Source organism: Microtus oregoni, unplaced genomic scaffold (assembly GCF_018167655.1).
Source record: "Microtus oregoni isolate MIOR12 unplaced genomic scaffold, Mior012 000003F_ref0000135, whole genome shotgun sequence".
Taxonomy (NCBI): domain Eukaryota; kingdom Metazoa; phylum Chordata; class Mammalia; order Rodentia; family Cricetidae; genus Microtus; species Microtus oregoni.
In genome coordinates, this window is record NW_024543062.1 from 57,927,217 (window position 1) to 57,954,957 (window position 27,741).

Below are 27,741 nucleotides of genomic sequence, written 5' to 3' on the forward strand. Positions count from 1 at the left end.
ACACCTACTCCGCACCGAAGTCCCGCCCACAGGCACTCTGTACCCGCCTCCTAGGTCCCTTTTTCCCCGGCAGCCCTTGCGCGCGGCCTGACGCTCCGTTCCGCAAGATGGCGGCGGACAGTGAGGTGAGTTCTGCAGCCTGGGCGCGTCTGTCACAGGGTTCTGCCGGCCACGTCAGCGGCCCGCGGCTTAATGTCTGTGCCCTTCTCTTTCCCCGCAGCCCGAGTCCGAGGTGTTTGAGATCACGGACTTCACCACGGCCTCTGAGTGGGAAAGGTGAGTCGCGCGTTTGGTCCTCACCGGCCCCGGCAGCACCGCACAGGTGACGCCGGTTCCGAGGGAGACGCCCACGTTTTGCGTCCCTGTGCCCTGGGCAGCTAAGGCTTCTTCCGCGTCACTCACCGGGGCCGGTCAGACAGACCTTCCGACTCCGCCTTTGAAACAAAGTTGTGTTGCCTCCCAGACCACTTCCCTGACACGGAACACCATTTCCGAGGTCGCCCCTGTGTCGTCTGCTGTTTTTGCCGGTTTGCCTCGGTTGTCACCGTAAGCAGTCAGCTGAGCCGCGGCTGGGTTGTCTTCCTGTGTTTATTGGAAGAGGCTTTGCTTTAGCGCACTGACGGCTGTTCATCTGCCGGCCCAAACCATCTCCATCCTGGCTTCCAGAGTAATTAGTTCACAAACTTAAAAAACTTGTTCTTTATTGCTTTCCTTTCTGCCCTCCTTCGCCCTTTCCTCCGCCTCTTTATTTTTACAAGCATACGTCTTTGGAATGTTTTGGTTCACACTCTTACATTTGGAACTTGGTTATGTGCCCAGACTTCCTGAGCTTATCAAATTCAACTGTCCGGTGAAATTGTTTTTATCACTTACGTTAGTTGAAAGCAAAGTTTGTTGATTTGATAGCTTAGATTGTGATTTTTTTCCCCCTGCTCATTGACCTCAAAGGTATTGAGGTCGTTTCATTGTTGAAGTGTTTGTAGACTTTTCAAATTTGTGCCTCTCATATCAAATGGTAGCAGAGAAAAATATAGAAGATCCTTGATGAAATAGTACTTTGACCCGTATGTCCATCCCCACATGTCTGACATAGAGTCAGTAAGACGAACACACTAGCGAGATTTTTTGGGCAAGTACTGTGTGCCCTGAGCTATCCCAAGGATGTGGAAATCTATTCCTTTAAAAAAAAAAAGGCCCCCAAAATAGTTAAAATGTAAGTTAATTGATACTGACTACAAAGAACCAGTTAAATAGGGTAATGTAGACTACAAAATTGTTGAAGAAATTTTTGTAGGGAAAAGTAGCAAATACCCTGCTTTGAAAGCAGAAATGGAAATGGAAGCTGGTTGAGGTGGCACTTACCAATAATCTTGGCTGCTGGGAAGGCTGAGTTGGAAGGATCCCTTGAGCTAAGGACATTAAGACCAACCTGACCAATTGAATAGATATGGCCTCAAGAAAAAAAAAAGGACAGTGGTTAAGGGTTTGCTTAGACAGAGAAGGGACTGACATTGTTAGACATGTAAGTGAGATGCTATCACTGGGAAATAATAAAAAAAAAGAAAGACCCCCCTGCCAAAGCCAAATGGAGGAATCTAGAGTCGGTACATTTGATTGAAAAGTCTCAAACTCGCTTGTGCATCAGAATTTGCTAGTCTATAGTCTCAGCATTTCCCACTAATGTTAGTTTTAGGTCAGATCCCCAAATCTGCTTTTCTCACATGGGTCCAAGTAATATAGATGCTGCTGGTCAGAAGACCGTAATTAGAAAGAACTGCTGCTTAACAAAGTGGTTAAGAGATTTTGGCCAGATGGTACAGGATTGTTTTAATTGTTACATTGTGGTAAGATGAAGCAAGCAATTTACCTTGATTCATAAAGTGAAGCTGTAGTTAGTTGATTAGAATGAACTAGATTTAGGAAGATGAGCTTAGTAAGTCTTGGGGAAAGCCTCAGCCATGAAACTTCCATATCTTGCCTAAAGGGTGAAGATAAGCATCAAAGTAGCCAGAGTGCCATTTTGGGCATGTTGACTCTAAGGCTGATATTTTGAAGGCAGTAAGAAAAATATAATTTGATCTTGAAGGATGAGTGATAAGTAAACATCAGTTTTTGGAATGGAAAATGATAGTTTTCCCTTAGTTAAATAACTTAAGATTTCCTGAGGGGAGCTGAGAGATGGCTGAGTGGTTAAGAGCACTGGCTGCTCTTTCAGAAGACCCCTGTTCAATTCCCAGCAGCCACATGGCAGCTTGTAACTTACTAACTCCAGTTCCAGGTGATGTAACACCCTCACATAGACATATGTGGAGGGAAAACATATATACAGGGAAAACACCAATGTATTTAAAGAAAAAAAAATCCTTTTCCTCTGTTGCCTTTGAGTTGGGTAGGAACAGAGGCTCAGGTGCATTCAAGGTTATGACTCACCCATAATCCACCGCCTTGGCAGAGGAAGACATTGCTGCTTGAGGCTTAATGGATGCCAGTACCGCCTTACAAGAAGTGGTGAAGACTACCCTCGTCCATGATGGCCTAGCATGGCATGGTATTCATGTTTGTGGGCGGTTGTGATGAATCTGTGTATGTCAAGTGTGAAGGCACTTTGTGCTGAGCACCAAATCATCCTAATTAAAGATTGGTGATAAGAAACTAGGGCAGTGGGTAGGCCTCTGTAAAACTGATTGAGAGAGGAAGCCTCATAAAGTGGTTGTAAATGTGTAATGGTTAAGGACTATGGCGAAGAATCTCAGGCCAAAGATATCATCAAAGAATACTTCAAATGCAAGAAATGAATAAAAAAAATTGGCTCAAAAGAATTTCCTGAGGGAATATTAAATTCTTTGGTTGCTTTGGTTGCTCATGTGGAAATAATTGTTAGCACAGTTATGAGGACTGCCACAAAGTAGGAAGTTAAACTTTTGTCTTTTAAGTTTCTCTTTGTAGAATAAAACCAGTATTTTATAGTTCATGAGACAAATGTGGAGGCTTTGAACGCTTTTGGGTTTGGTTTTTTGAGACAGGGTTTCTCTGTGTAACCCTGGCTGTCCTAGAACTTGCTCTGTAGACCAGGCTGGCTTCTAACTCAGGTCCAGTTGCCTCTACCTCCTAAATGCAGAAATTGAAGGCATGAGCCACCACTGCCTGGGCTGACTTTGAAGTTTCCTAAGCCTTGATTTTAATATTTGGATGAAAAGTTCTTTTCAATATTGAATGAAAATGAGGACATGACCACTCTTAGGTATGGTTGAGGAGAAGGCTTATTGTACGTTATGAGGGAGAGAACAACGAGGGGCGTCTGGAAGAGTCCAGACTGAACTAGCCCTGAGAGGAGAGGTGGAGAGGAAGAGAAGAGAAGCAAAGAGAACGCATGGGAACCAGAGACCAAGCGAATATGCAGCCACAATGGTTGGGCTGTGTGTGTGTGTGTAAAGGGAAACTAAGAGAAGGAAAGAGAAGCTCAGGGGATGGAGAGGGTTAGGGTAGTGGGATATGCTCTGTAACGGGTACTTGTGAGTAGGGACTGAGGGAGCCTAGAGGTTAGTTTAGACCTTGATAAGTAGAACAAGCAGAGTTTAATGGGAGAGCCATAAGTACCTTTGCCAGAGATAAGGAGATAACTCATTTTAGAAAGTAGGAGCTATCTTCTTAAGTCCCCGAGGGAATGCTGGCTTTTGTCTAACTGCCAGAACTGCAAAAGGAATTTCTTGAGACCTAATAAGTATGTTATTGAATGAAAAAAGAAAGAAAGGAAGAAAAAGGAGGGGAACATGACTGCTCCTAGGTATGGTGGAGGAGAAAGTTTATTGTAGCTATGTGGGAGAGCAGAGCCAGAGGCAGGGACATCTGGGAGAGCCCAGAGTACTCATGACCCTATTGAACTGGGCCAGCCGTGTGAGGAGACAGGGAGGGGAAGGGAGAGGAGTGAGAGGAGACCAGGTGCAGCAGCCAGGAGGCCCCAAAGAGAGCAGATGAAAAAGGCCAAAATGGTTGGTTATATAGGGAAGGGCAGCTCAGTCTCTGGGCTGGGGAAGTCCAGGGTAGGGTTGAAGTATGCCAGCTAGGAGGGCCCAGTAACAGCTAGGGACAGAGGGATGCCAGGAGAACCCGTTGGCCAGTGTCTGATTTGATGTGTTAAATAGGCAACCTTAGCTGTTGTCCCAGGTTTGAGACCTAAAAGTTATGTATCATACAGATAATTTATTGAGAAGACTAAGTAGAAACCTAAAATTATTATTTTTTGTATTTATTTATTTATTATGTATACAATATTCTGTCTGTATGTCTTCAGGCCAGAAGAGGGCACCAGACGTCATTACAGATGGTTTTGAGCCACCGTGTGGTTGCTGGGAATTGAACTCAGGACCATTGGAAGAACAGGCAATGCTCTTAACCACTGAGCCATCTCTCCAGCCTCTAAAATTATTATTTTTCTGTTGAAAAACTATTTATTGAAAGTTCATGTGTGAGACACTGTGTAAGACTTTAGGGATTTAGTAGCTAGTAAAAACAGATAAGGCTCAGCATGCTCCTTGCTCTGGGTTCAATCCCCAGTACTGTAGTAAACAAGAAAAAAAAGAAAAAAAAATCAGGTTCCTGCTCTTATTGAAAGTGTAGTCCAGCAAAAGAGACAGACACGGGTCAGATAATATATCCAAAGGGAAATGGAAAGAAACCTATTATTCCAAAAGTGTGCAAAAGAACTTAAGAGAGACATACATGGAAGGAGAAAAAGGCAGGATCTCCTGAGTAAATTGGAAGTGTTCGGGTCATGGGAGAGAGTAGAATGAAAGAGGGGCGGGAGAGAGGGGAGCAGACAAAAATGTATAGCTCAATAGAAACAATAAAAAAAAAAAGAACCTAATATAATGAGAAGGAGTTAAATGACTCATCAGCAAAGATATGGAGAACTGTTAAAGAAAAATGTTATTGAATTTTTCTAGTCAAATCTCAATATTTGTATGGCTTAATTGTCTCCTAGCAAGTACAAGAACTAGAGTTCTTAAGTAAATTATTTTAATATAGTTCTTTTATCTGAAAATTATATTTTAAATTATTTTTGTTATAGCAATAATACCTTGTAGTAAAATAAAAAATACCTTTGAACCTTCCACCGAAGATAGCTATTAACTTTTTGACATATTTTCTTTTAATTGTGTATGTGTAAACTTTTTAGATCAAACTATATCAATGATTGTTTCTACAGCTTTCTTTTTTCACTCAACATATTTTTATTTCCTCAAATGTTCTTGAGAACAATTTTTAATGGGTACATATAAGTGGATGTTTCATTATCTTGTGATTGTTTACTGCAATTGCATATTAAAGTAGTTTTCAGCTTTACTTTTATAAAAAGTGCAGTGTAGTTTTAGTGCTTTTCTGTGCAGATAGGGTTGCTTGGGTGGAACTTAGGCTTTCCAGTAAATACTGTACCACTAGCCTGTATTCCTAGACCCCTACAGTGTATTACTAATGTGCATTTTTATCCCTGTTGGATATACTGTAGATTTTTTATTTGTTTTTTAAATGTAAATTTATTTTTAGTTTATTCATTTTCAAATTTAGTAATTGTCATTTGTGTAAACTCCCCCAAAGTGAATTCATATGTGAATAAAATATATGAATGAACAGCCAGAGCTGTTGTTACACAGAGAAGCCCTGTCTCAAAAAACCAAAAAAGAGAGAAAGAGAGAGAGAGATTGTTCTTAGTTTATATTTTGTGGAAATAAAGCTTTTATTGAGTGAATAGATTTAAATGAATCAAAAATTAATTCTTGAACTAAGCAACATTGTTTCTGTTTTTATTCTATATCCCTGAGTTGGGCTCACAGTATCAAACTCAATGAGCATTCTCTAATCCTCTGTAATTTAGGATGTAAGGAAATGTTTTTCTAAAGAAACTGTACAGTAATAGGAAAAAATGTATAGTTATGTATTTAGAATGTTTTCTTTCCTTCTTAGATTTATTTCCAAAGTTGAAGAAGTCTTGAATGACTGGAAACTGATTGGAAACTCTCTGGGACAACCACTTGAAAAGGTCAGATCTGTTTGCTTGTATCTCTAGATTGGGATTTACTTTGAAATCCCATTTTTGTACCCTTTACTACATGTGATGCAATTGAATTAAATGTTTAAATTTTAAGTTATATATAGTCTTTATGAGTATCAAATAGCATCTGGAAGAATTTGGATTTGATTTTGTAGCAAATTATATATATATATATATATATGACATTTGTGAAACTCTTTTACTTATTGATTTGGCTTTTTTGAGGCAGGATTTTATTTACTATGTAGCTCTGGTTATCTTGGAACTCAGTATGTAGACTAGGCTGATCTTGAACTCAGAGTTCTGCCTGCCTCTGCCTCCCCATTGCCAGTATTGTCACCAGGCTTGCTTGTGAAACATTTTTTTAAATCATCAAGTTTTAAATATGATGAGTTTCTTTGTGTGGTCTCATTAATTTCTTCTGAGTTTACTTTTCTCAAAATCTAAATTTTCTTTTGGCCAATGAATATTTTTTAAAAGTTTTTAATTGATCAGAGAGAAATTGAACCTCCAAGAGTTCATTAATGGGAAAAACATCTTTTTTTATAACAATTCTTGATATAATTATTAGCTGCAGTTACTTTGCTCAGTTTGTATTGATATTGTACTAATAAACCACACTCTAGATGTTTCCCCAAGAAAATATTCTGAGAGCCATCAAGGTAAGTTCTCATGAGAGAAAGAGGAAATAAGATTAAGATAATAGATTTTAGGATTTAAGTCAGTGTCAGTAGTATGTTTATAGAAGGTTCATACTTCAGGCATATAGTTGAGGCTGAGGAGGTATTAGCTCGGGCCCATTTCTCTTAGTGTGTCAAGAGGTGAAAAAAGAAGCAGATTTTAAGGTGAGCTGCAATTGATAGGATTAAAGAAAGTATAAATGGAAGGGATTATTATTAAAGGCACAAGCCTTTAATCCCAGCAATTGGAAGGCAGAGGCAAATGGATCTCTGTGAGTTCCAGGCCATCCTTATCTACAAAGTTAGTTCCAGGACAATCAAAGCTATCCAGAGAAACTTTGTCTTGGGGAATAAAAAACAATGTTTAGATAATGACTAAATTTTCATACCTGTAAAGGAAGTGATTACCAGTTCTCATCTACTGAGAGGAAATTTAAAATAAATTTCTGTTTTAAAATTTAATTATGGAGACTGGAGAGATGGTTTAGCAGTTAGGCACTGGAGTTTGAGTTCTTCATTCATAACCATCTATCTCCATATTTATCTATCTCCAGCTCCAGGGAATATGTATGGCATCCTTTTCTGTTTCCTGTGGGTACCTTCACTCACACGTACACATACCCATCCTATATGTATACACATAGTTAACAATCTTTAAAAACTTAGCTATAGATTTAAAAAGTAAAAATTATAAGATAGTATAAGGAACTCCCATGTGCTCATGATCGAGTTTCAGCAAAATTAATCTTCCATTTCTTGTTCAGTCATACCCTGTCCGCTTCCTTGACTGCTTACTAGATACTTAAAATACACTTTTCCTCCCAGAGGCAAGTTTTGCTATCTAGCTCAGGCTATCCCCCAACTATTGCTTGATCATCCTCAGGCTGAAGGATTGCTTGTCTTCATCAAATTCCAGATCAGCCTGGACAACATATTTAAAACAACAAAAACAAAAAAAAAAACCCACTTTTTTTTCTATTCCAGAAAAAAATATGTATATTAAACACAGGTTACATAATGAGATCTTGCCTTTAAAAATGTGAAATAAATAAAAAGAAAAACTACACGCTAAATACTTGCAAAAATGTGAAATAGTGCTATATTTCTATTTGTTTAGAAAGCATCATTAGAAAGTTACATTGACATAGAAGTTTATTACCACAATGTATAATGCAATAAATAATTTATAATTGTTTCTTGTTTATTTGGTGCTGGGGATTGAGTCCATGGGAATGCTAAGTATATCCTCTACCAATAAGCTATACAACCAGATACTTCCTTTTAAGTTATAATATAGAATCATCAGTGACTTTTTAAAAAAGAGTATAACCAGGTCCTTGGTTCAAAAAGTCAAGAACCCAAAAGAAAAAGATATGAGCGTACATATCTCATCAGATGCCCTTCCTCTCATAAGTGAACTCCTCTCCAGTTTGTAATCACAGTGAACTACTCTACAGAACCTTGAGATATTCCTTGAGGGCTGGAGAGATGGGCTAGTCTGGTTAAGAGCACTCACAGCTTTTCCACAGGGCCCGAGTTTGGTTCCTCTAGCACCCACACCAAACAGCTCACAATCATCTGTAACTTCAGCTCCAAGGCAATCTAGCCTTCTCTATTTGACCTCTGTGAGCACACCCTCCTGTGCATGCAAGTATGTACACACACACACACACACACACACACACAGTGAAATTTAAAATCTACTCTGGGTAGATTGATATTTGTTCAAAGGAAGGTTTTGTAACTGAGCTACTTGACCATTGTAGACCCTGAAGTACTAGGAAATAGATTAAAGAAAGGATGGCATTTCTTGGGCGTACACAGTCGAACCATACAGTATTATTGATTGGGTCTATGCCTGTTGACTTACTTAATCCTTAATAAATGTCATCGATGAGGTATTACCCTAGTCAGTGAATGTAGAATGAGGCCTGGAGTTCATGTAATTTGCTTGATTATTTTTCCAGCAGTTGATAAAATAGGGTTAAAGCTAGGTCTCGTCTTTCAGATACACATTGTTTTTCTGTTTTACTTGGTGGGATTTTGCTATGATAAAATTTAATTAAATGTAACATTACTCAAAAGAATTAAGTAGATTTCTAAGAGAGCTTTTTGAATTTTAGTATTTTGGGCTTTATAAAACAGATGAACTTAATCTTACATGAAGTTGGGGAAAATTAAAGAAATGGCCTTTGAAATTCCTTTAACTTTGGAATTTTAGGATTCTATGTATCTGGCAAAAATTACAAGTGCTTTTTTTAAAATTATTTATTGTTTATTAAATTTGTTCTTTGATAACTTCCTACACATACACAGTGCATTCTGGTTGCTCCCACTCCCTGCCTCCTCTTATCTCCCTCCCACCTCCATCAACACCCCCACGTCCTTTTTGCGACTTTTGGTTGTCTGTGAGTGAGTTTGCCCAGGGCCTGGGATGGAGCAGGGTGGGCTCACTGGGACCTTTGTTCTGTTTTCACAAGTGCTTTTTTTAAATGTTAAATTTAGATATGTCACGATCTGGTAATAGCCCAACTCTTACCCCTTTAAAAAATTAAAGAAGAATCATTAACTTGAGAATACTAATAGAAGACCCATGACCCTGCAGCATGGAAATGAGTGGGTTTTTCATACTTGGCAGATTGGAGCGACAGCGACTTCCATACTTAAGAGTTCATATGGCAAATGTACAGTGAATTTAACTGTAGTTTTCTCTAGTTTTTCTGTAAGTTAAATTTGGGACAGACACAAACTATGTATATCTTTAAGAGCTAGATGAGGACCTCGGTCACTGAGAATTCAGTGTCTCTAAAATGAAGTATAAAGGCAGTGTTGAGCTGCTCATATTTTGGGGGGGGGGCAGGGAATAGGACTATTTAAAATAAGATCTTTTTATTTTATGTTTTTTAATTTTCATTTTTGTTTAAGGAGTAGCTATAGTGTATAAAGTTTTAAGAAGACTTTTGTTATATTTGGTAATGGTTAACCTTTTTATTTTTGTTGTGTAAATGACAAGAGAGCTCATTTTAGTAACAGTGATACCTATGAGCTGTAAAGTTACACTGCGTACTTCAGAGTTCTGGTATTGTTGCTCATCTGTTAATGACACTGTTCTCAGTGAGATCTAGCTGTTTTTACTGCCACTCTATTACATACGTCAGAGGCTAGAAAATGATACTTAAGAAGACTGCAAATAGGATGTCAGCATATAGGACAACTTAACATATTTTTGGCAATAAAAAAATGATTCATTATTCCTTGGAACACCTGGCCGTTAAACACCTAGCTCCTAAGGAGAGTGTTATATAATGAACCTATGCATGAAAAGCTCAAGTTTAATTAAGGTAGACAAAAGGTCTCTGTGGACATTTTTAGATGTTTCTCAATATTGTATATTTTTAAAGATTTGCTTACCAATTATGATATAAATAAATGGGTGATATATTTTTCAGCATGAATTGTCAATATAAATTTTGAAACTTAATCTTGTCTGAGACATATGCCACTAAAACCAACAAAACCATACAAACAATTTCTTTCTTTTTTGAGAATTTAATTACAGTTCTCCCTTCTCTTTTGTCCCTCCAAGCCTCCCATAAACCCCTCCTTGCTCTCCTCCAAATCCATGACCTCTTTTATCCATTAATTGTTTTAATGTGTGTGTGTGTGTGCATACACATATGAATATACATACATACTTATTTCTAAATATAACCTGTTCGGTCTGTATAATGTTACCTCTATGCATGTTTTCAGGGCTGGGTGTTTGTCACTGAAAAACTAGTTGGCGTACTCTTCTCTGGGAAAGGCCACCTCTCCCATTTCCCGCTGTCCTCAGTTGCTTATAGCTCTTTGTGTAGGCTTGAGGCCTTGTGGGCCTGTTTGTCCGGTTTGACATGTTCACTGGTGTCATCCTTGTTCAGCTCACATTTGAGCCGTCATGTTGGTGAGATATTTTGGGGTGTAGCTTCTGATATCATTAGGAAACACAATCTTAAAGCAAACTCCCCGACTCTCTGGCTCTTAACAATCTTCTGCCTTCTCTTCTGCAGTATTCCTTGAACCGTAAGTACGAGAGTGTTTTATAGATGTATCTACTGGGACTGGACTCCACAACTCTGCATTTTGACTGGTTGTACTATTTTCCATTATTTCAGGGATATGTTTCCTTGGTGACGGGTGAAGACTACACTTACGGGTGGGCATAAGTTTATAGATCGTTGTTAGGGGTTATGCTGTTTAGTAAATTAGTGACTGTAGATTCTCCTCCAATAACCATGCCTTCTCTAACACTGAGTACTTAGCTAGATTTCCAGTACCAGACATGGTCTTTTTCTTGCTGAGGGGTCTTAAATCCAGTTGGAGAGCAGTTGTTACTACCAAGGCATATTTACTACTATTGCACCTGTAGGGTTATTGTGCTTTGCTAGTCATTGTTGTGGTTCATAAGCGTCATAGCTGGGTAGGACTGTTGGTTGCCTTCGTCCTTTGGAAGCTTGCATGGCGCCTTCTGGTACCATGAACACTAGTACTCAGAGAAGAGGCATTCAGGCCAGTTGCAGTGCAAAGGGTCTCTGGGCTCTGTTTCTGAAGTGCATGGTATCTTCAACAATAGAAATATACCTTCTGCCTCTGTGGGGGTAACCAAGGGCAACAGCAACAGGCTGTATATTTTGGGAGTCTTTTGGACAGCCCTGGTCAACAGCTTAAGAGGGCTTCTCATGTCTGGTATAGGTGTTTTGTTAGGTGGTCTTTGGCTCTTTGAGGGAGCACCATCAGCTTACGTGAGAAAGGTTCGTTAAAATTGTATACGTTTATACATGAAGTTATTTGTATTATAGATTTGTGTGTGTGTGTGGATTTTTTTTTCTAGAGACAGGGTTTCGCTATAGCTTTTGGAGCCTGTCCTGGACCTCCCTCTGTAGACCAGCCTGGCCTTGAGCTCACAGAGATCCTCCTGCCTCTGCCTCCCAAGTGCTGGGATTAAAGGTGTGCGCCACCACTGCCTGGCTGTGGGTGAATTATTAATAGTGATTCCTTGTGATTTTTTTCAGACATCCTTATTGTTATTTTATTAATCTCCTTCCTTCTCTATTTACTTCCTCGCTTAAGAGCTCTCCCTTTTCCCATTTACACAATTAGATCATTTGTATTCTCCATTCCCCTTTACCCTCCTCTCGAAAGATCTTTATTCTTAAGAAATATCTTAGCCCAAACTGTCTTTTCACTTATGTTTGACAAATATTTATGTAATAAAATTACTCTACAACTTATTGTAAGCAGCATAAATCTTATATATTAGATATTCATAAACAGCAGTTTATATGTGGGCTTGATTACAGAAACTAATATTCTTTAAATAATGAACAAATTAATAGCCATTTTTATTAAACGATGTCTTATGTTTTCCTTCTTGATTTGACATAGATCACATCTTGCTATAATAAATGCAATAGAAGTATTTTTTGTACAAATAATTTAAAACCATAGTAATTTTGTGGGGATTTTGGCAGTTACATTTGTTTTGTTTTCGAGACAGGGTTTCTCTGTGTAGTCCTGGCTGTCCTGAAACTCACTTTGTAGACTAGGATGGCTTCAAACTCACAGAGATCCATCTGCCTCTGCCTCTGCCTCCAAAATGCTAGGATTAAAGGCATTCACTGCCACTGCTTGGTGGCAATTACATCTTTATTGCTGAGATTTTATTTTTGTTTTTTTCTTTGTGTGTATGTGTTTTGAGACAGTGTTTGACTCTGTCGTCCAGCTTGTATTAGAGCTTAATAACCCAGGCTGGTCTTGTACATGTCTTAGCTTTTGTTATTGTTGGTTTGTTTTTAGACTGGCATGCAGATGTGAATTTTTTTTTTTAGGATTGTTTTTTGTGTGTGAGTGCCTGCATGTATATCCATGTAACATATAGAGTTAGGGGTTCTTTTTTTTAAAAAATTTATTTATTTATTTGTGAGCCAGTGAGCCACTATGTTAATGTTGGGAACTGAAGTCAAGTCTTGGGCCAAGTCAGTAAGTGCTCTTAACAGCTGAGCCATCTCTCTCTGGTCCTGATGTAGAAGGTCTGAACTAGTAACACATTCATTGCTCAGTATATTCTCAGTAAATGTTGCTTGTCTTCCCAGAATACATGATTAATACCTTGTTTCATTGTGTGTTGCACAAAGCACACAGTTTAAACAGGTTATATTTAGTTGGCTAGTTCTTTTTAAACAAGCAATATGGGATTTCTGTTTATGTTTTCAAACATGGCATAAAGTTATTTGAAAGTTAGGATTTTTGTAAGTCACTTGCTATTTAATACTCAAGTATTTTTTTAAATCACATTATATTTGTGTGTGTGTGCTTGTGTGTGCGCATGTGCTCGTCTGTGCTCATACCATGGTATGCAGGTGGAACTTAGAGGACAACTTTGTCAGTTCCCTCTTCCCATACGGCTCCAAGATTCCTCTCCTTTTAAATAGTCACTGTGATAAATCATTTGTGCTTTTTAAATTGCCTTTATTATGTAGCGAACAGCTGTAGACTGCAACTCTGATTAATGGGTAGAAAAGGGGGGATGTGCTGGAGAGATGGCTCAGCAGTTTAGAGTACTGGCTGCTCTTCGCAAGGACCTGGGTTCAATTTCCAGCACCCACATGGCAGCTTACAACTGTCTGTAACTCTACAGGCAAAACACCAGTGTGTATAAAATTTAAAAAATTATTTAAAAAATGTGGGGGCCGGGCGATGGTGGCGCACGCCTTTAATCCCAGCACTCGGGAGGCAGAGGCAGGCGGATCTCTGTGAGTTCGAGACCAGCCTGGTCTACAGAGCGAGTTCCAGGACAGGCTCCAAAGCCACAGAGAAACCCTGTCTCGAAAAACCAAAAAAAAAATAAAAAAATAAAAAATGTGGGGAACCACTGTACATAGTAAACATTGTAGTGACTTAAATAAGTTGGCTGTTTTTCCCATTCTGCTATTAAATGCAGGGTATATTTACTTCTGGCACGTGGGAAGAGAGATCAGATGAGATTTCCTTTGCCGACTTCAAGTTCTCAATCACTCATCACTATCTTGTACAAGAGTCCACTGATAAAGAAGGAAAAGATGAAGAATCAGAGGGTATGTTTTTTTTGTTTTGTTTTGATCATATTTGTTCAGTCTTGACTTTTAAGAGTGTCTATAACTTTTAGTTATTAATTTAAGTTGTTATAAATCAGTAATATCCATAGGAAATGGGTTTTTTGTTTTGTTTTGTTTTTGTTTGGTTTGGTTTTTTTCTAGACAGGATTTCTCTGTGCTGCTTTGAAGCCTGTCCTAGAACTAGCTCTTATAGACCAGGCTGGCCTTGAACTCACAGAACTCTACCTGCCTCTGCCTCCTGAGTGCTGGTATTGAAGGTGTGTGCCACCACCGCCCGGTGGGTTTGTTTTTTAACTACATCTTAAATAGATTATGAGCTAGTACTGCATCTGAAGTAGAGGAAGAACTCCGGTGACAGTCACCTTAAAATTGGTTGAATCAGCACATACTTATGGAGTAACTGATGTGCTAAGTATTCTGCTAAGTCTTTTTGAATGAAATCCTATGTGTAATGGGCCTTTCTATGGGGAAGATACGGTGTTTAAGTAACTGTAAAGTAAAAGGAGGTAGAAAGTGATAAATGGCATCATAAGGACAGATGAAATTCCACTGAAGTTTGGAGTTTTGGTGGGGGTAACTCTTAATCAGAAGAGATCGGGTAAGGTTATTTGGAGATTGAAGCAAGTAAACTGGCCCATGAAGGTGTGTAAGTAAAGGGAATTTGTTGACTAATAGTACAGTATAGTATTTTAGGTCTACTTGTAGGAAGCACATTAAAATTCTGATTGTTTGGACTTTCTAGTTACCTTTCTAAACTTGTGTTATTTTATTTGTAAAGTAAATATTAAGTACCCAAGGGTTAATGTGAAGACTTAACGAGATATTGTACCTAAGCCCGTATTCTAATTGATTTATGCTCGATATTTAGTCAACAAAGCTTATAATTGTTAGGAGGTCATGTAATCTAAAATCTGTCCTGAGATGTGCTAGTGTGTAACAGTGAGCAAAGTGTTGAGTAAGCACGAATTTCAGCTGCTAGTCAAACACAGTAGTCCCCCTTTGTCTTAGGGTGTTTATCCCAGCATGCTTCAAACCATGCATAGTACCAAACCGTCTATATATTATATTCTACAAATACACAAATCTGTGACAGTGTAATTTATAAATTATCATTGTAAGAGATTGCCAACAGTAAATAATAAGATAAGACATTTATAGTGGTATTTTATAAATAAAACTTATTTAAAATGAGTTGTTTTTGAAATTTACTATTAAATGTTATTGGACCGTATTTGGTAGGAAACTCCAGAAAGCTAAAGAAGACCATGGAAGAACTTTACCTGTCACAGTATTTCTGAAAAAAATTCGGCACACTGTTTGTTACTTTTTTTTTTTTTTTGATCAAAGCAAGTTATCATTTGTAAGCATGGGCCTGAAGTGCCTGCTTTTCCTAGTAGGCATAACATGTTTCCCTTTTCTGCTATATATATTCTTACAGACAAAGCTATATAACTTCTACATTTAGATTTAGAGAGTGATAACGTGGGTCACATATGTAAGGTGATCATGTAGCAAACAAAAGATAAGTATCTGTTTTGGGAGAAAGAAGAGGAAGAAAACGTGTGCATTTTATATTCATAAATGAGGAAACTGTTCAAAATAAAGAAAGTTTTGTTGGTTTTAAGAAAGACCTTATTTTAGAGATAGGCTGCTAGAGTGAGGTGGTGATAAAGTGGGCTGTGGAGGAGGCATGAATTGAAGGTGGTTAAAGGCATTGTTGCTCATGCTGGTGTACTATGAAGTTTCCATTTTATTTGATAGTGATCAAAACTGTAACTGGAAAGAATTAGAAGTAAAACTTTAGTTAACTTAGAGGTATACATTTAAAACTATATTACCAACAGCCAGAAGATTGAGAACTGACTTTCATTTTTTGGAGTTCTTTATTATTTTTTGGTTAATCAGGGTTTCAAAATGTTGATTCTTTTCCATTTATTTTAGAATATTAGTAAAATATATAATTTGCTAAGAAATTATAAAAAGGATGTATTTTTAAGCAAATATTTTAAGTTTTAAATTTGTTATATATTTATGAAATATATGATAATTTATATCAGTGTCTGATTATGGATCAGATTGTAAGTGCTAAAAATACTTGGGTTAGAAATGAGAAACTGGCCAGGTAGTGGTGGTGCACACCTTTGATCCCAGCACTCCGGAGGCAAAGGCAGGCAAATCTCTGAGTTTGAGGCCAGCTTGATTTACAGAGTGCCAGGACAGGCTCCAAAGCTATACAGAGAAACCCTGTCTCAAAAAACTTTAAAAAAAAGAAAAAGAAAATAAAAAGAAAGTAAGAAAAAAGAAATAAGAAGCTGAGTAGAGAAAGGTTTTCTAAAAAAATTTAAAGATGTCTAGGGGCAGTGGTGGTGAATGGCTTTAATCCTATGGGAGGCAGAGGCAGGTGGATCTCTATGAGTTCAAGGCCAGCCTGGGCTACGTAAGGAGTTCCAGGACAGCTGCAGCTGTGTAGAGAAACCTTGTCTCAAAAAACCAAAAAAAAAAAAAAAAAAAAAAACGGGGAGGAGCCGGGCGGTGGTGGCGCACGCCTTTAATCCTAGCACTTGGGAGGCAGAGGCAGGCAGATCTCTGAGTTCGAGACCAGCCTGATCTACAAGAGCTAGTTCCAGGACAGGCTCCAAAACCACAGAGAAACCCTGTCTCGTAAAACCAAAAAATAAACAAAAAACAAACAAACAAAAAAAAACGGGGAAGATATGTCTTGGGTAATGGAAAGGCTACCTATAGGGTTGATAAGGATTTGACAGGAATCTAGATCTTAAGCAATTGCAAGTCTGCAGTCCAGTAAGATAAGCTTTCCTTAAAGCATGTATAAAATTGCTTTAAAATTTAAAGACATTTTTTATTATCAAATGTTTCTATAGATGCTATTCCACAGTCAATGCAAGATTTGCTGTGTATGAATAATGACTTTCCTCCAAGAGCACACTGTCTAGTGAGATGGTACGTATCTTTTTTATTTAGATGTTTTCGTGTGTGTGTGTGTGTGTACGGTTTGCTTTAAGATAGCTCTGGTTGTCCTCAAACTGTGTAGACCAGGCTGGCCTGAAACTCTGCCTCCACAGTGGTGGGATTAACGGTGTCTGTCACTGTGCCCAGGTAGTGTGTGTGTTTTAAGGTGACCCCAAGCCTAACTCTAGGTTCAGTGATGGACTGGGGGCTGAAAGGACCAGCATCTGGCTGTACTTACAGCTGTTTATTATAGCCGCTGAGTCAGAGTGCAGTCAGCAGAGGAAGAAGAGGGGAGTTAAAAACCTGCAGACCTCAGACTTGGAAGAGCTTTTTCTAATGAGGTCCTATAGGTTATACTGGATATACTCAGTTCCCTCAGCAACAGATTATGACAACATATGAACCATTGTCTATCAGGAAGGCTTTTGAGAGGCTAACTCCTTGAAGCTTTAAAGGACTTGGTCAGTTGGTATCCTCTGTCTGGAGTATATACCAAATTCAGACTCCTAAAAGGACAACAGGTGTATAACATAAACCATATTATTTGCACAAGTAGTTTAGATACACTGAGTAAGTCTTTATCAACATGGTGATGATGAGAACCCTCTCTAAATCCAGATTCCTAGATGTTAACCAAGAGTTAACTTGATAGACATCTCTCAGGGCTGCCGTCTTGGACTTGCTCTGAGCTCTTTTGCACATTGCACTTCAGAGCCCAGAATGATAGATACCTACTTTCAGTTCGAATATCTCTCTGGATTTAAGAGAACACTTAAATATAGAAGATTTAGTATGTATTATTATAAATTTAAGTAAAATGTTGACTTCAAAAAGTTACATGGTGCCGAGCGGTGGTGGCGCACGCCTTTAATCCCAGCACTTGGGAGGCAGAGGCAGGCAGATCTTTGTGAGTTCGAGACCAGCCTGGTCTACAAGAGCTAGTTCCAGGACAGGCTCCAAAACCACAGAGAAACCCTGTCTCGGAAAAAAAAAAGTTACATGGTAAAATCAAAACCCACATATCTAAGAATCTGTAAATATGATACATTTTAGTGCAAGAGGCACTTAACAGTTGAAGGATTTCTTTAATCTTTGTCAGTTAATCATTCAGAGTCTCTGAACTTTATGTTGGGGTATACAATAAAGAGTAGTATCTAGGGAACATAACTCAGTGGGTAGAGTGCTTACTTAATCATGCATGACTCTTGGTTTGATCTGTAGGGCCTCATAGACCAGATGTGGTAGTACATGCCTGTAATCCTAGTATTTGAGTGGTGGGAGTAGGAGAGAACCTATTACAACATGTTTGCTATATTGCTGGTAGTTACTGGAAGATTTTTTTCTTTCATTTTTCCTAAAAAAATTAGAAAAACAGCAGCCAAGCATTTGAAAATTAAGCATATTAAATGTACCTGTATTTTCTTTCATTTTAAAAAAACATTATTTTAAAATATTTACATGAGCCAGACATAGTCCTACTAAAATATGTTCCCTATATCAGTATCTTAAGTTAGGGTTTCTATTCCTGTGAAGAGATACCATGACCATAGCAACTCTTAGCAAGGAAAACTGTTAATTGGAGTGGCTTACATTTTCAAAGGTTTAATCTATTTCATCATGGTGTGGCATGTGGAATGTAGGCAAACATGGTGCTGGAGAAGTAGCCAAGTGTCCTACATCTTGACTTGCAGGCAACAGGAAGTGAACTGAGATACTGGGTGTGACTTGAGCATATATGAGACCTCAAAGTCCACCTCCATAGTGACACACTTCCTCCAACAAGGTCACAACTACTCTAACAAAGCCACACCTCCTAATAGTGCCACTCCCATTGTGAGCCATTGTTTTCAAACCACCACAATCAGTAAGCTAGTTGTGACCAAAGCTTAAAGTAAAGAAAATAGACAGTGACCACAGTGTGTGATAAATACATCGTAAAAATATTATGGAGTGATCTATCCCTCTAATGCACATAGATGAAGTCATGAAAATGTTTCTTAGAAGAACTGATAATTCACCTTAATCCTGAAGGACACATGAGAGTAAGTTAGGCTGTTTTGGTTTGAATATGAAATACCCCCATAGTCATTAGTTAACTGGCATTTCGTCAATAAGCTTCCGTAAGCCAGTATTTATTTCCCATCTGTGTGGATCTTAATTCTTTTAGTAGTTCATAAAAGTGGAGTATTTATCCTTTTGTGACTTACTGGCTTGTTAAGTTTTCAAGGTTCATTTATGTGCATTCATTCTGTTTTAAGGGCTAATATTCCATTGTGTGATGTATGCCATTGTATTTTGTGTATTTTGTGTTGGCTCAAAGTGTTTATGAGCATTCAGATTGTTTTTTGTTAGTTTGTTTGTTTGGATGGGGTGAACAGGAGTGCCTGTTTATGTTCTTTTTGGTCTATACCCAGAAGTGGGATTGCTAGGATGAGTGGTAGTTAATTTTTTAATTAAAAAATTTTATTATTATTCTTGAGCTGTACTTTCACTGTGTAGTCCTATCTGACCTAGAACTTGCTATATAGACCAGACTGGACATAAACTCATGATCCTGTTGGCTCTTCTTGCTGAGTATGTATTCCATCATGCCTAGAGGGTTTTAATATTTTTAAGACTTCCATACTGCTTTTCATAGCAGGTTCACTGCATTCTGTTGCCACTATTAAAACCAGAGTTCAGTTTTTCTTCATCCCTTTTACTTTTGGTGATAGCATACTAATGATTGTGAAGTACTGTTTCATGATGACTCTCCTGCTAATTACTGGTGTTCACTTTTTGGGAGATGATAGCTGTCCAAAGCCTTTGTTCATTTAAAACTCTACTTGCTTAGCTGACCAGCATAGTGTGCACCTTTAATTCTGTCACAAAGGAGGCAGATCTTTGTGAGTTCTAGGCCAGCTAGTGATATACAGTAAGATCTTGTCAAAAGAAAGGAGAAAATAATAGAAAAATCTAGTTGTTTACTTTTTGTTGTTGATAGTTTTTTGCACAGGTTCTTTCTCTCTCTCACACAATACCCACACTAGTGTTTGTTGACTTGGTGAAGGAATGGTTCCAGATTTCAAGTAGAGCTTGTAAGGAAATTTAAACCAGTGAATTATTTTGATAGTTTACAGATCATGATGATAGAAGAAAGATATTAAATTTCAGAGATGGGCGTACGTTTAGTGGAGGTTTTCAGTTGATATTTAAGTTAAATTCTTTTTTTTAAAAAAATATATTTATTTATTTATTTATTTATTTATTATGTATACAATATTCTGTCTGTGTGTATGCCTGCAGGCCAGAAGAGGGCACCAGACCCCATTACAGATGGTTGTGAGCCACCATGTGGTTGCTGGGAATTGAACTCAGGACCTTTGGAAGAGCAGGCAATGCTCTTAACCTCTGAGCCATCTCTCCAGTCCTTAAGTTAAATTCTTAAGAAAATATTTAGGAATTTAGTGATGTTGTGTGGGGGGGAGGGTATAATATTTCACACAGAAAACAATGCATAGTAGGTAGAAGACATTGCAGAAAAATGAAAGACCCTTTAGTCAAGCAGATAACAGTTTATTAGAACAAAGGCTAGCCGGGCCTTTAAAGGCGTGGTGGTACACGCCTTTAATCCCATCATTTGGGAGGCAGAGGCAGGTGGATCTCTGTGAGTTCAAGGCCAGCCTGGTCTACAAGAGCAAATTCCAGAACAGGCTCCAAAGCTACAGAGAAACTCTGTCTTGAAGAAAAAAAAAAACCCAAAGGTTTATTTAGCAACAGATATCAGTGTCAGAAGGCAGATGTTTGTTCTTGTTATTTAGGAACTTAACTTCCATGAATATACTATACAGATTAATTTCTAGAATTTGCCCATTAAGTTATTTCAACACCAGCAACCTGGGAGCAGAACTGGTCAGTCGAGATTAGTCCATGGAAGTCAGGAACAGGCGGAACATTTCTGGAAGAATACCAAGAAACTGGTTTTCTCCCAAGGATTTACGTCCTGGTTTCTTTTAGTTCTCTGCTGTTGCCTCTACATGATGAACCTTGATTTCATTGGTCAAAGGGTGAAGGTGAGCTGAGGAGTAAAATAAATTTTGTTCATGAAACCCCCAAACTATAAGAGTCATTGCAGCATCTAAACAGTGAGCAGAGTATGAGTTAAACTTTAAGGAGAGTTTTTATACATTGTACTCCAAGAAAGTTCAGTAAATCAGCATTTATAACTACACATGCAGAGACTAACATTAAATAGGCAAGTGAGTATGAGAAATATGTTTTATAAATTACCTTTATTTAAAAATTATCAAATAAAAATTACTAAATACTCTTAATACACTTAAAAGTATCAAGGAGATGAGTTGTTGTTAGGCAGAAACAATCACCAGCTTGTCTTTAAATAATTACTATTTTTTAAAAGTTAGGCAGCAGGGAGGCTGGAGAGATGGCTCAGAGATTAAGAGCACTGGTTGCTCTTCCGGAGGTCCTGAGTTCAATTCCCAGCAACCACATGGTGGTTCACAACCATCTGTAATGAGATCTGGTGTCCTGGCACACATGCAGGTAGAATACTGTATACATAATAAATAAATAAAATCTTAAAAAAAAAAGTTAGACAGCAGGGACTGGAGCGGTAGCTTAGCTGTTAGAGCACTGGCCGATCTTCCAGAGGAACTGGGTTTGGTTCCCAGCACCTACAGGCAGCTCATAACCATCTGTAACTCCAGTTCCAGGAGATTCAACACCCTCTTTGGGCCTGTGTTGGCACCAGGCATGCATGTGGTATGTAGATATACATGCAGGCCAATCAGTCATACATATACATAGACACATAGTTGGCAAATTTGTAGCATTAAATGACTTGGCAACTAAATGAGAAAATATCATTGTTGTAGTTACAATAGTAAGAGGAAGCCATAACCTAATAATTTATAATAAAAGCATGCAAGAAATTTTTTTAAGGTACTTTATAACTGTGTCTCGTTGTAAACAGTACTCGGCTGGCAATTATTTTCTTGCCATTTAGGTTTTCTATCTAACTTACTTTCTACATTGCTGTACACAATAATACTATCAGTTATTTTAGGTGAGATTTCACTTATTCTTTCATATTATAAACTGAAGTTTTATTTTTGTGTATGGTATGTAGTATGTGTGTGTGTGTGTGAGAGAGAGAGAGAGAGAGGTGTGCCATGGCATACTTGTGGATATCATAGAAGTGCTTTGTGGAGTTAGTTTTTTCTTTTATTTTTAGGTGAGTTCTGGGGATTGGGTTTAGGTTGCCAGACTTGTGCAACAAGAGTCTTTTTGCTGGCCTTGTAAAGTGAATTTTTAAGACAATATTGTTATTTAGCTCTTACTATAATTTTAACAAAAGACTTCATTACTAATGAATAGAGGGCTGAAAAAGATGCAAGTACTTCTTTTTTTTAATTGATTTTTATTGAGCTCTACATTTTTCTCTGCTCCCCTCCCTTACTCTCCTCTCCTCTTCTACCCTCTTCCATGGTCCCCATGCTCCCAATTTACTCAGGATATTTTGTCTTTTTCTACTTTCTAATTCCCATGTAGGTAGATCCATGTATGTCTCTCTTAGGGTCTTCATTGTTGTCTAGGTTCTCTGGGATTGTAATTTGTAAGCTGGTTTTCTTTGCTTTATGTCTAAAAGCCACTTATGAGTGAGTACATGTGATAATTTTCTAAGTCTGGGTTACCTCACTCAATATGATGTTTTCTAGATCCATCCATTTGCCTGCAAATTTCAAGATGTCATTTTTTTCTGCTATGTAGTAGTACTCCATTTTGTAAATGTACCACATTTTCCTTATCCAGTCTTCAGCTGAGGAGCATTTAGGTTGTTTCCAAGTTCTGGCTATGACAAACAATGCTGCTATGAACATAGTTGAGCACATGTCCTTGTGGCACGATTGAGCATCCTTTGGTTATAATACCCAAAAGTGGTATTACTGAGTCTTGAGGAAGGTTGTTTTTTTTTTTTTTTTTTTTTTTTTTTTTTTGGTTTTTCGAGACAGGGTTTCTCTGTGGTTTTGGAGCCTGTCCTGGAACTAGCTCTTGTAGACCAGGCTGGTCTCGAACTCACAGAGATCTGCCTCCCTCTGCCTCCCGAGTGCTGGGATTAAAGGCGTGTGCCACCACCACCCGGCGAGGAAGGTTGTTTTATAATTTTCTGAGAAATCGCCACACTGACATCCAAAGTGGTTGTACCAGCTTGCATTCCCACCAGCAGTGCAGAAGTGTTCCCTTTATCCCACAACCTCTCCAGCATAAGTTGTCACCAGTATTTTTGATCTTGGCCATTCTTACAGGTGTATGAAATCTCAGAGTTGTTTTGATTTGCATTACTCTGATGACTAAGGATGTTGAGCATTTCTTCAAGTGTCTTTCAGCCATTTTAGATTCCTCTGTTGAGAGTTCTCTATTTAGGTCTGTACTCCATTTTTTTTATTGGATTATATGTTCTTTTGATGACCAGTTTCTTGAGTTTTTTGTGTGTATTGGAGATCAGTCCTCTATCTGACATGGAGCTGGTGAAGATCTTTTCCCATTCTGTAGGCTGCCATTTTGTCTTGTTGATCGTACCCTTTGCTTTACAGAAGCTTCTCAGTTTCAGGAGATTCTATTTATTAATTGTTTCTCTCAGTGTCTGTGCTACTGGGGTTATATTTAGGAAGTGGTCTCCTGTGCCAATGCATTCAAGGTACTTCCCACTTTCTTTTCTATGAGGTTCAGTGTGGCTGGCTTTATGTTGAGGTCTTTGACCCATTTGGACTCGAGTTTTGTGCATGGTGATAGATATGGGTCTATTTTCATTCTTCTACATGTTGATATTCAGTTATGCCAGCACCATTTGTTAAATATGCTTTCTTTTTTTCATTATATATATATATATATATATATATTTTTTTTTTGCTTCTTTGTGAAAAATCAGGTGTTCGTGGGTGTGTGGATTAATATCTGGGTCTTGGATTCAGTTCCATTGGTCCTCCTGTCTGTTTTTATGCCAATACCAGAATGCAAGTACTTCTAAAGACAACTCGGGACCTGGGGTTAGCTCAGTGGTAGAATACCTAGCAAGCATGATTTTCTGTTTTTGACTCTAAACCTCCAAGGAGAAAAATTAAAAAGAAATTCAGGTGGAGGCCAGGGTAAGAGGACTCAAGTAAAACTCCTTGGGGCATAACTTGACAACCTAAATTCTATCACTGGAACCCAATCAAAGGGAACGGACTTCTGAAAGTTACCTTTGGCTTTTATGTGTGCACTGTGGCATAGTCATGACGGTATGCACCACCCTGTTTTTTTTTTTTTTTCTCAAAGAGATTTAAATGTATATACATCCAGTTGCTGTGTGGGGTAGGAAAAGGGAGAAGTGAAAACTCTGATAGTACAAAATTGTCTTAAATTTTCTGTGGCGAAACTCCTTATATTTTTCAAATAATGGGTGTCTTTACTGGATGATTCTCTCTTGAAGGTATGGCCTGCGTGAGTTTGTGGTGATTGCTCCTGCTGCACAAAGTGATGCGGTTCTCAGTGAATCCAAATGCAACCTCCTTCTTAGTTCCATTTCCATTGCTTTGGGAAACACTGGCTGGTAAGTACACTTAGGACAGATGTTGAAAATCTGTTAAAATATTTTTGTGATATAATTGAGGAATGTAAGTGATTATTGAATTTACTTTTTTTCTATAATGAAGAATTTAGTGCCTACCCTTGCCTATTCTTCTAGTAGAATTTGGTATGAGAGGATGAAATTAGAGCTGTGCATGGAGGAGCACTCAATAGGCTTGGGCAAGAGGATCATAAATTCAAGGCCAGCCTGGACCGCATAGTGAATATTTGTCTCAGAAGAAAAACAACAAACCAAGACCCCCAAAGGAGATTAATTACTAAAATATTTTTGGAGGTCATTCCTAAAGAAAATATAATATTCCTTATATATTTCAAATGAAGGGTGAATTTTACTGCAAAATCTAATTTTAAAATTTGTATAATATTAGATATTATTCTGGGCTTAACTTTTTTGTGTGTAGTTTTTCTTTTTTTTTTTTTTAAAGATTTATTTATTATGTATACAACATTCTGTCTGGATGCATGCCAGCAGGCCAGAAGAGGGAGCCAGATCTCATTATAGATGATTGTGAGCCATCATGTGGTTGCTGGGAATTGAACTCAGGACCTCCGGAAGAGCAGCCTGGACTCTTAACCACTGAGCCATCTCTCCAGCCCTGTGTGTAGTTTTTCAAGACAGGGTTTCTCTGGTTAACAGCTCTCACTGTCCTAGAACTTGCTTTGTAGACCAGGCTGGCCTCAAACTCACAGAGATCAGCAATCCGCCTACTTCTGCCTCCTAAGTGCTAGGATTAAAGGCATGTGTCACACCACTGCCTGGTTTGGAATTAATTTTTTGAAGAATTGGGTTTTTGTATTTCTATGATTCTCCCCTCCTTTCTTGGCTGGTGGGGGGCAACGACAGGGTCCCACTATGTAGGCCTGGCTGATCTGGAATACTAACTACACCAGCCTTGAACTCACAGAGATCTGCCTTGCTTCTTCCTCCCTTCAGTACTGGGATTAAAAGTTGTGTGCCTTCGTGCTCAGCACCTCTCTATTCTTAGGTGTAAGTAAGTATTTAAGAACATGATGTTAACTTATCCATGTTGTTTTTTTTAAATTGTATTTCCTTTGTATATCAGATAGACCAAGAGACTCTAAATGTAAATTTACTAGCAGAAAAATTAATGTACTAGAGTACTCCAAGTGTCCTAAGGAATAATTTGGACCTTTAATTTTTTTAAGTGTTTAGTACTGTAAGCCTGGCTTTCAATGGTGGAACTACCTTTCTAGCCCTTTTCTCCCTTAAAGAAAATCTGGCAAAGCTTGAGTATTTACCAGTGTTAACTTGGGAACACATTTTATAGCCTATTTTTATTTGTGTTCAATAAATACCATGGGTGTTGTATTATCTCAACCACTGTTCCTAGGAAGAAATGCATAGATACTTGTGAGCTTTTGGTCATATTCTAATCAAACTTTATGTTTTCATGTATGTTTCTGTTTAAAGTGCCATAATGTGCTCTTATATATTAATATATATTGTTGATTCACAGAGCTTGAACTCACAGGCAACTCATGAAAGCATGTAACTCATGCTTGAATGAAGCATATCTTACTCATGTATTCTATCTGTAAGACACATTACAGCCTTCTGGCACTTAGGAGCACTGCCTTCAGATCCACCTGGATCATGAAAGAACACTTGCTTATAGACCGAGAGTTGAAACAGGAGGGCACATTATTACCTAATTTGAGTTCATCTGGGAGAATACACTGTAGATACACAGATTCTTGCTGTTCTGCATATCTAAAAATAACTCAGTACTGCTAGTATTGATTTGGGGGTTACAGATAAAATTTCTCTGAGTTGGTTAATTTGCCGATGCAGAAATCTGTGAATGGTGAGAATCAGTGCTACCTACCATTAAATGTTAAGTAAGAAATATTTCACCACAAAGTTGGTTTACAGCAGTGTCTTTGCTAAAGACCTAGTGGGCTTCATTAGTTTATGAGAGGAAGAGGAAGAACTAAGTATATCTTATTTATAAATGAGAACCTGTGACCTAGAAGTTTTCTTTATTGAGTATTTTTAAATATTTGCAATTAAAATAACAGGAACAGTTTTGAGGGTTAGGATTACTTACTGTTTATTGAGCTTGATGTCTGGTTTTTTTTTTTTTTTGATTCATGTCCTATAGCCAGGTACCATTGTTTGTACAAATACATCACAGATGGCGGAGGTTGTACATGGGAGAATGTCAAGGTCCTGGTGTTCGAACTGACTTTGAAATGGTTCATCTTCGAAAAGTGCCAAATCAGTACACTCATTTGTCAGGCCTGCTGGACATCTTCAAATCAAAGATTGTGAGTTGGTATTGGTTTTGTCAGTCTTATTTGGGATCCAGATAAAAGTAGCAGTTTGGTAATTTGAACATATAGAAGTCTAATATCAATAATGTAATGAATTATAAGAAAACTACTAATTAAATATTATTATGTACATTTAAAGAAAATATCTACTAAAGGACCTGTCTACTTTTTGTATGGCTGGTTAACATTCATTGATTCTGTTCTTCTATAGGAAGGATTTTGATGGTCCACCAGTTTAGTAAGCTTCAGGTAGCTGCTTGTTTGAGAGATTGACTTTGAGCATCTTAAGTCTGAATCTGTTGGATTCTGAATAGCCCTTACTGTTCTTTCAAAAAGTACTTTTTTTTCGAGTCTTCATCCATTGATCTTTTTGGTTTAATGTCTGTATGAAGGTTGAGAGTTGTAGGACTAATTAGGTCTACCAGATATATCCATGGTATTCTATAAAAAACATTGGCTAGCAAGATAACTCAGCTGGTGAAGGTGCTTGCTGCCAGGCATGATCCCCAGGGCCCACATGGTAGAAGAAGAAAACAAAATCCACCAAATTGTCCTCTGACTTTTACAAGTGCATAGTGGCACATGTGTGCACCTCCTCTCCAATGGAAGGAATGCATATGAGTATTTTGCCTCTATGTATGTCTGTGTACCATGTGTGCCTGGTGCCTGAAGAAACCAGAGTGGGCATTGGAGTTATAAATGATTGTGAGCCACCATGTAGGTTCTGGGCACTGAACATGAGTCTTGTGCAAGAGAAGCAGAAAGTGCTCTTTACTGCTGAACTATCTCTTCAACAGCAGAAGCTTTTTTTTTTTCTAAGTAAAAAGCAAAGCACTGTCATGAAGATGGTGGCTTTGCATAGCCTACTCTTGGGGAAAAATGTTCTGAGTGCTGAAGTTGACATTATCTTTTGTAAGTGCCAAATCAGCACACGACTTATTTGTCAGGCCTGTTGGACATCTTCAAATCAAAGATTATGAGCTGG

General features: G+C 38.1%; 1 protein-coding gene and 1 pseudogene across 2 annotated transcripts in view; both read left to right on the plus strand.

Annotated features, from left to right (window-relative positions):
• The first annotated feature begins 81 nt into the window (after window positions 1–81).
• Window positions 82–27,741, plus strand: part of Rab3gap1 (RAB3 GTPase activating protein catalytic subunit 1) — a 65,003-nt gene continuing 37,343 nt past the window's right edge. For both annotated transcript variants that reach the window (XM_041648190.1, XM_041648191.1), the window contains exons 1-7: window positions 82–125; window positions 221–276; window positions 5,962–6,037; window positions 13,709–13,841; window positions 16,745–16,823; window positions 24,304–24,423; window positions 26,585–26,750. In XM_041648190.1, coding sequence (XP_041504124.1) covers window positions 108–125; window positions 221–276; window positions 5,962–6,037; window positions 13,709–13,841; window positions 16,745–16,823; window positions 24,304–24,423; window positions 26,585–26,750 — 648 coding nt within the window. In that variant the 5' untranslated portion in view covers window positions 82–107. The remainder of the gene's footprint in view (window positions 126–220; window positions 277–5,961; window positions 6,038–13,708; window positions 13,842–16,744; window positions 16,824–24,303; window positions 24,424–26,584; window positions 26,751–27,741) is intronic.
• LOC121445980 lies at window positions 2,452–2,795 on the plus strand (annotated as a pseudogene).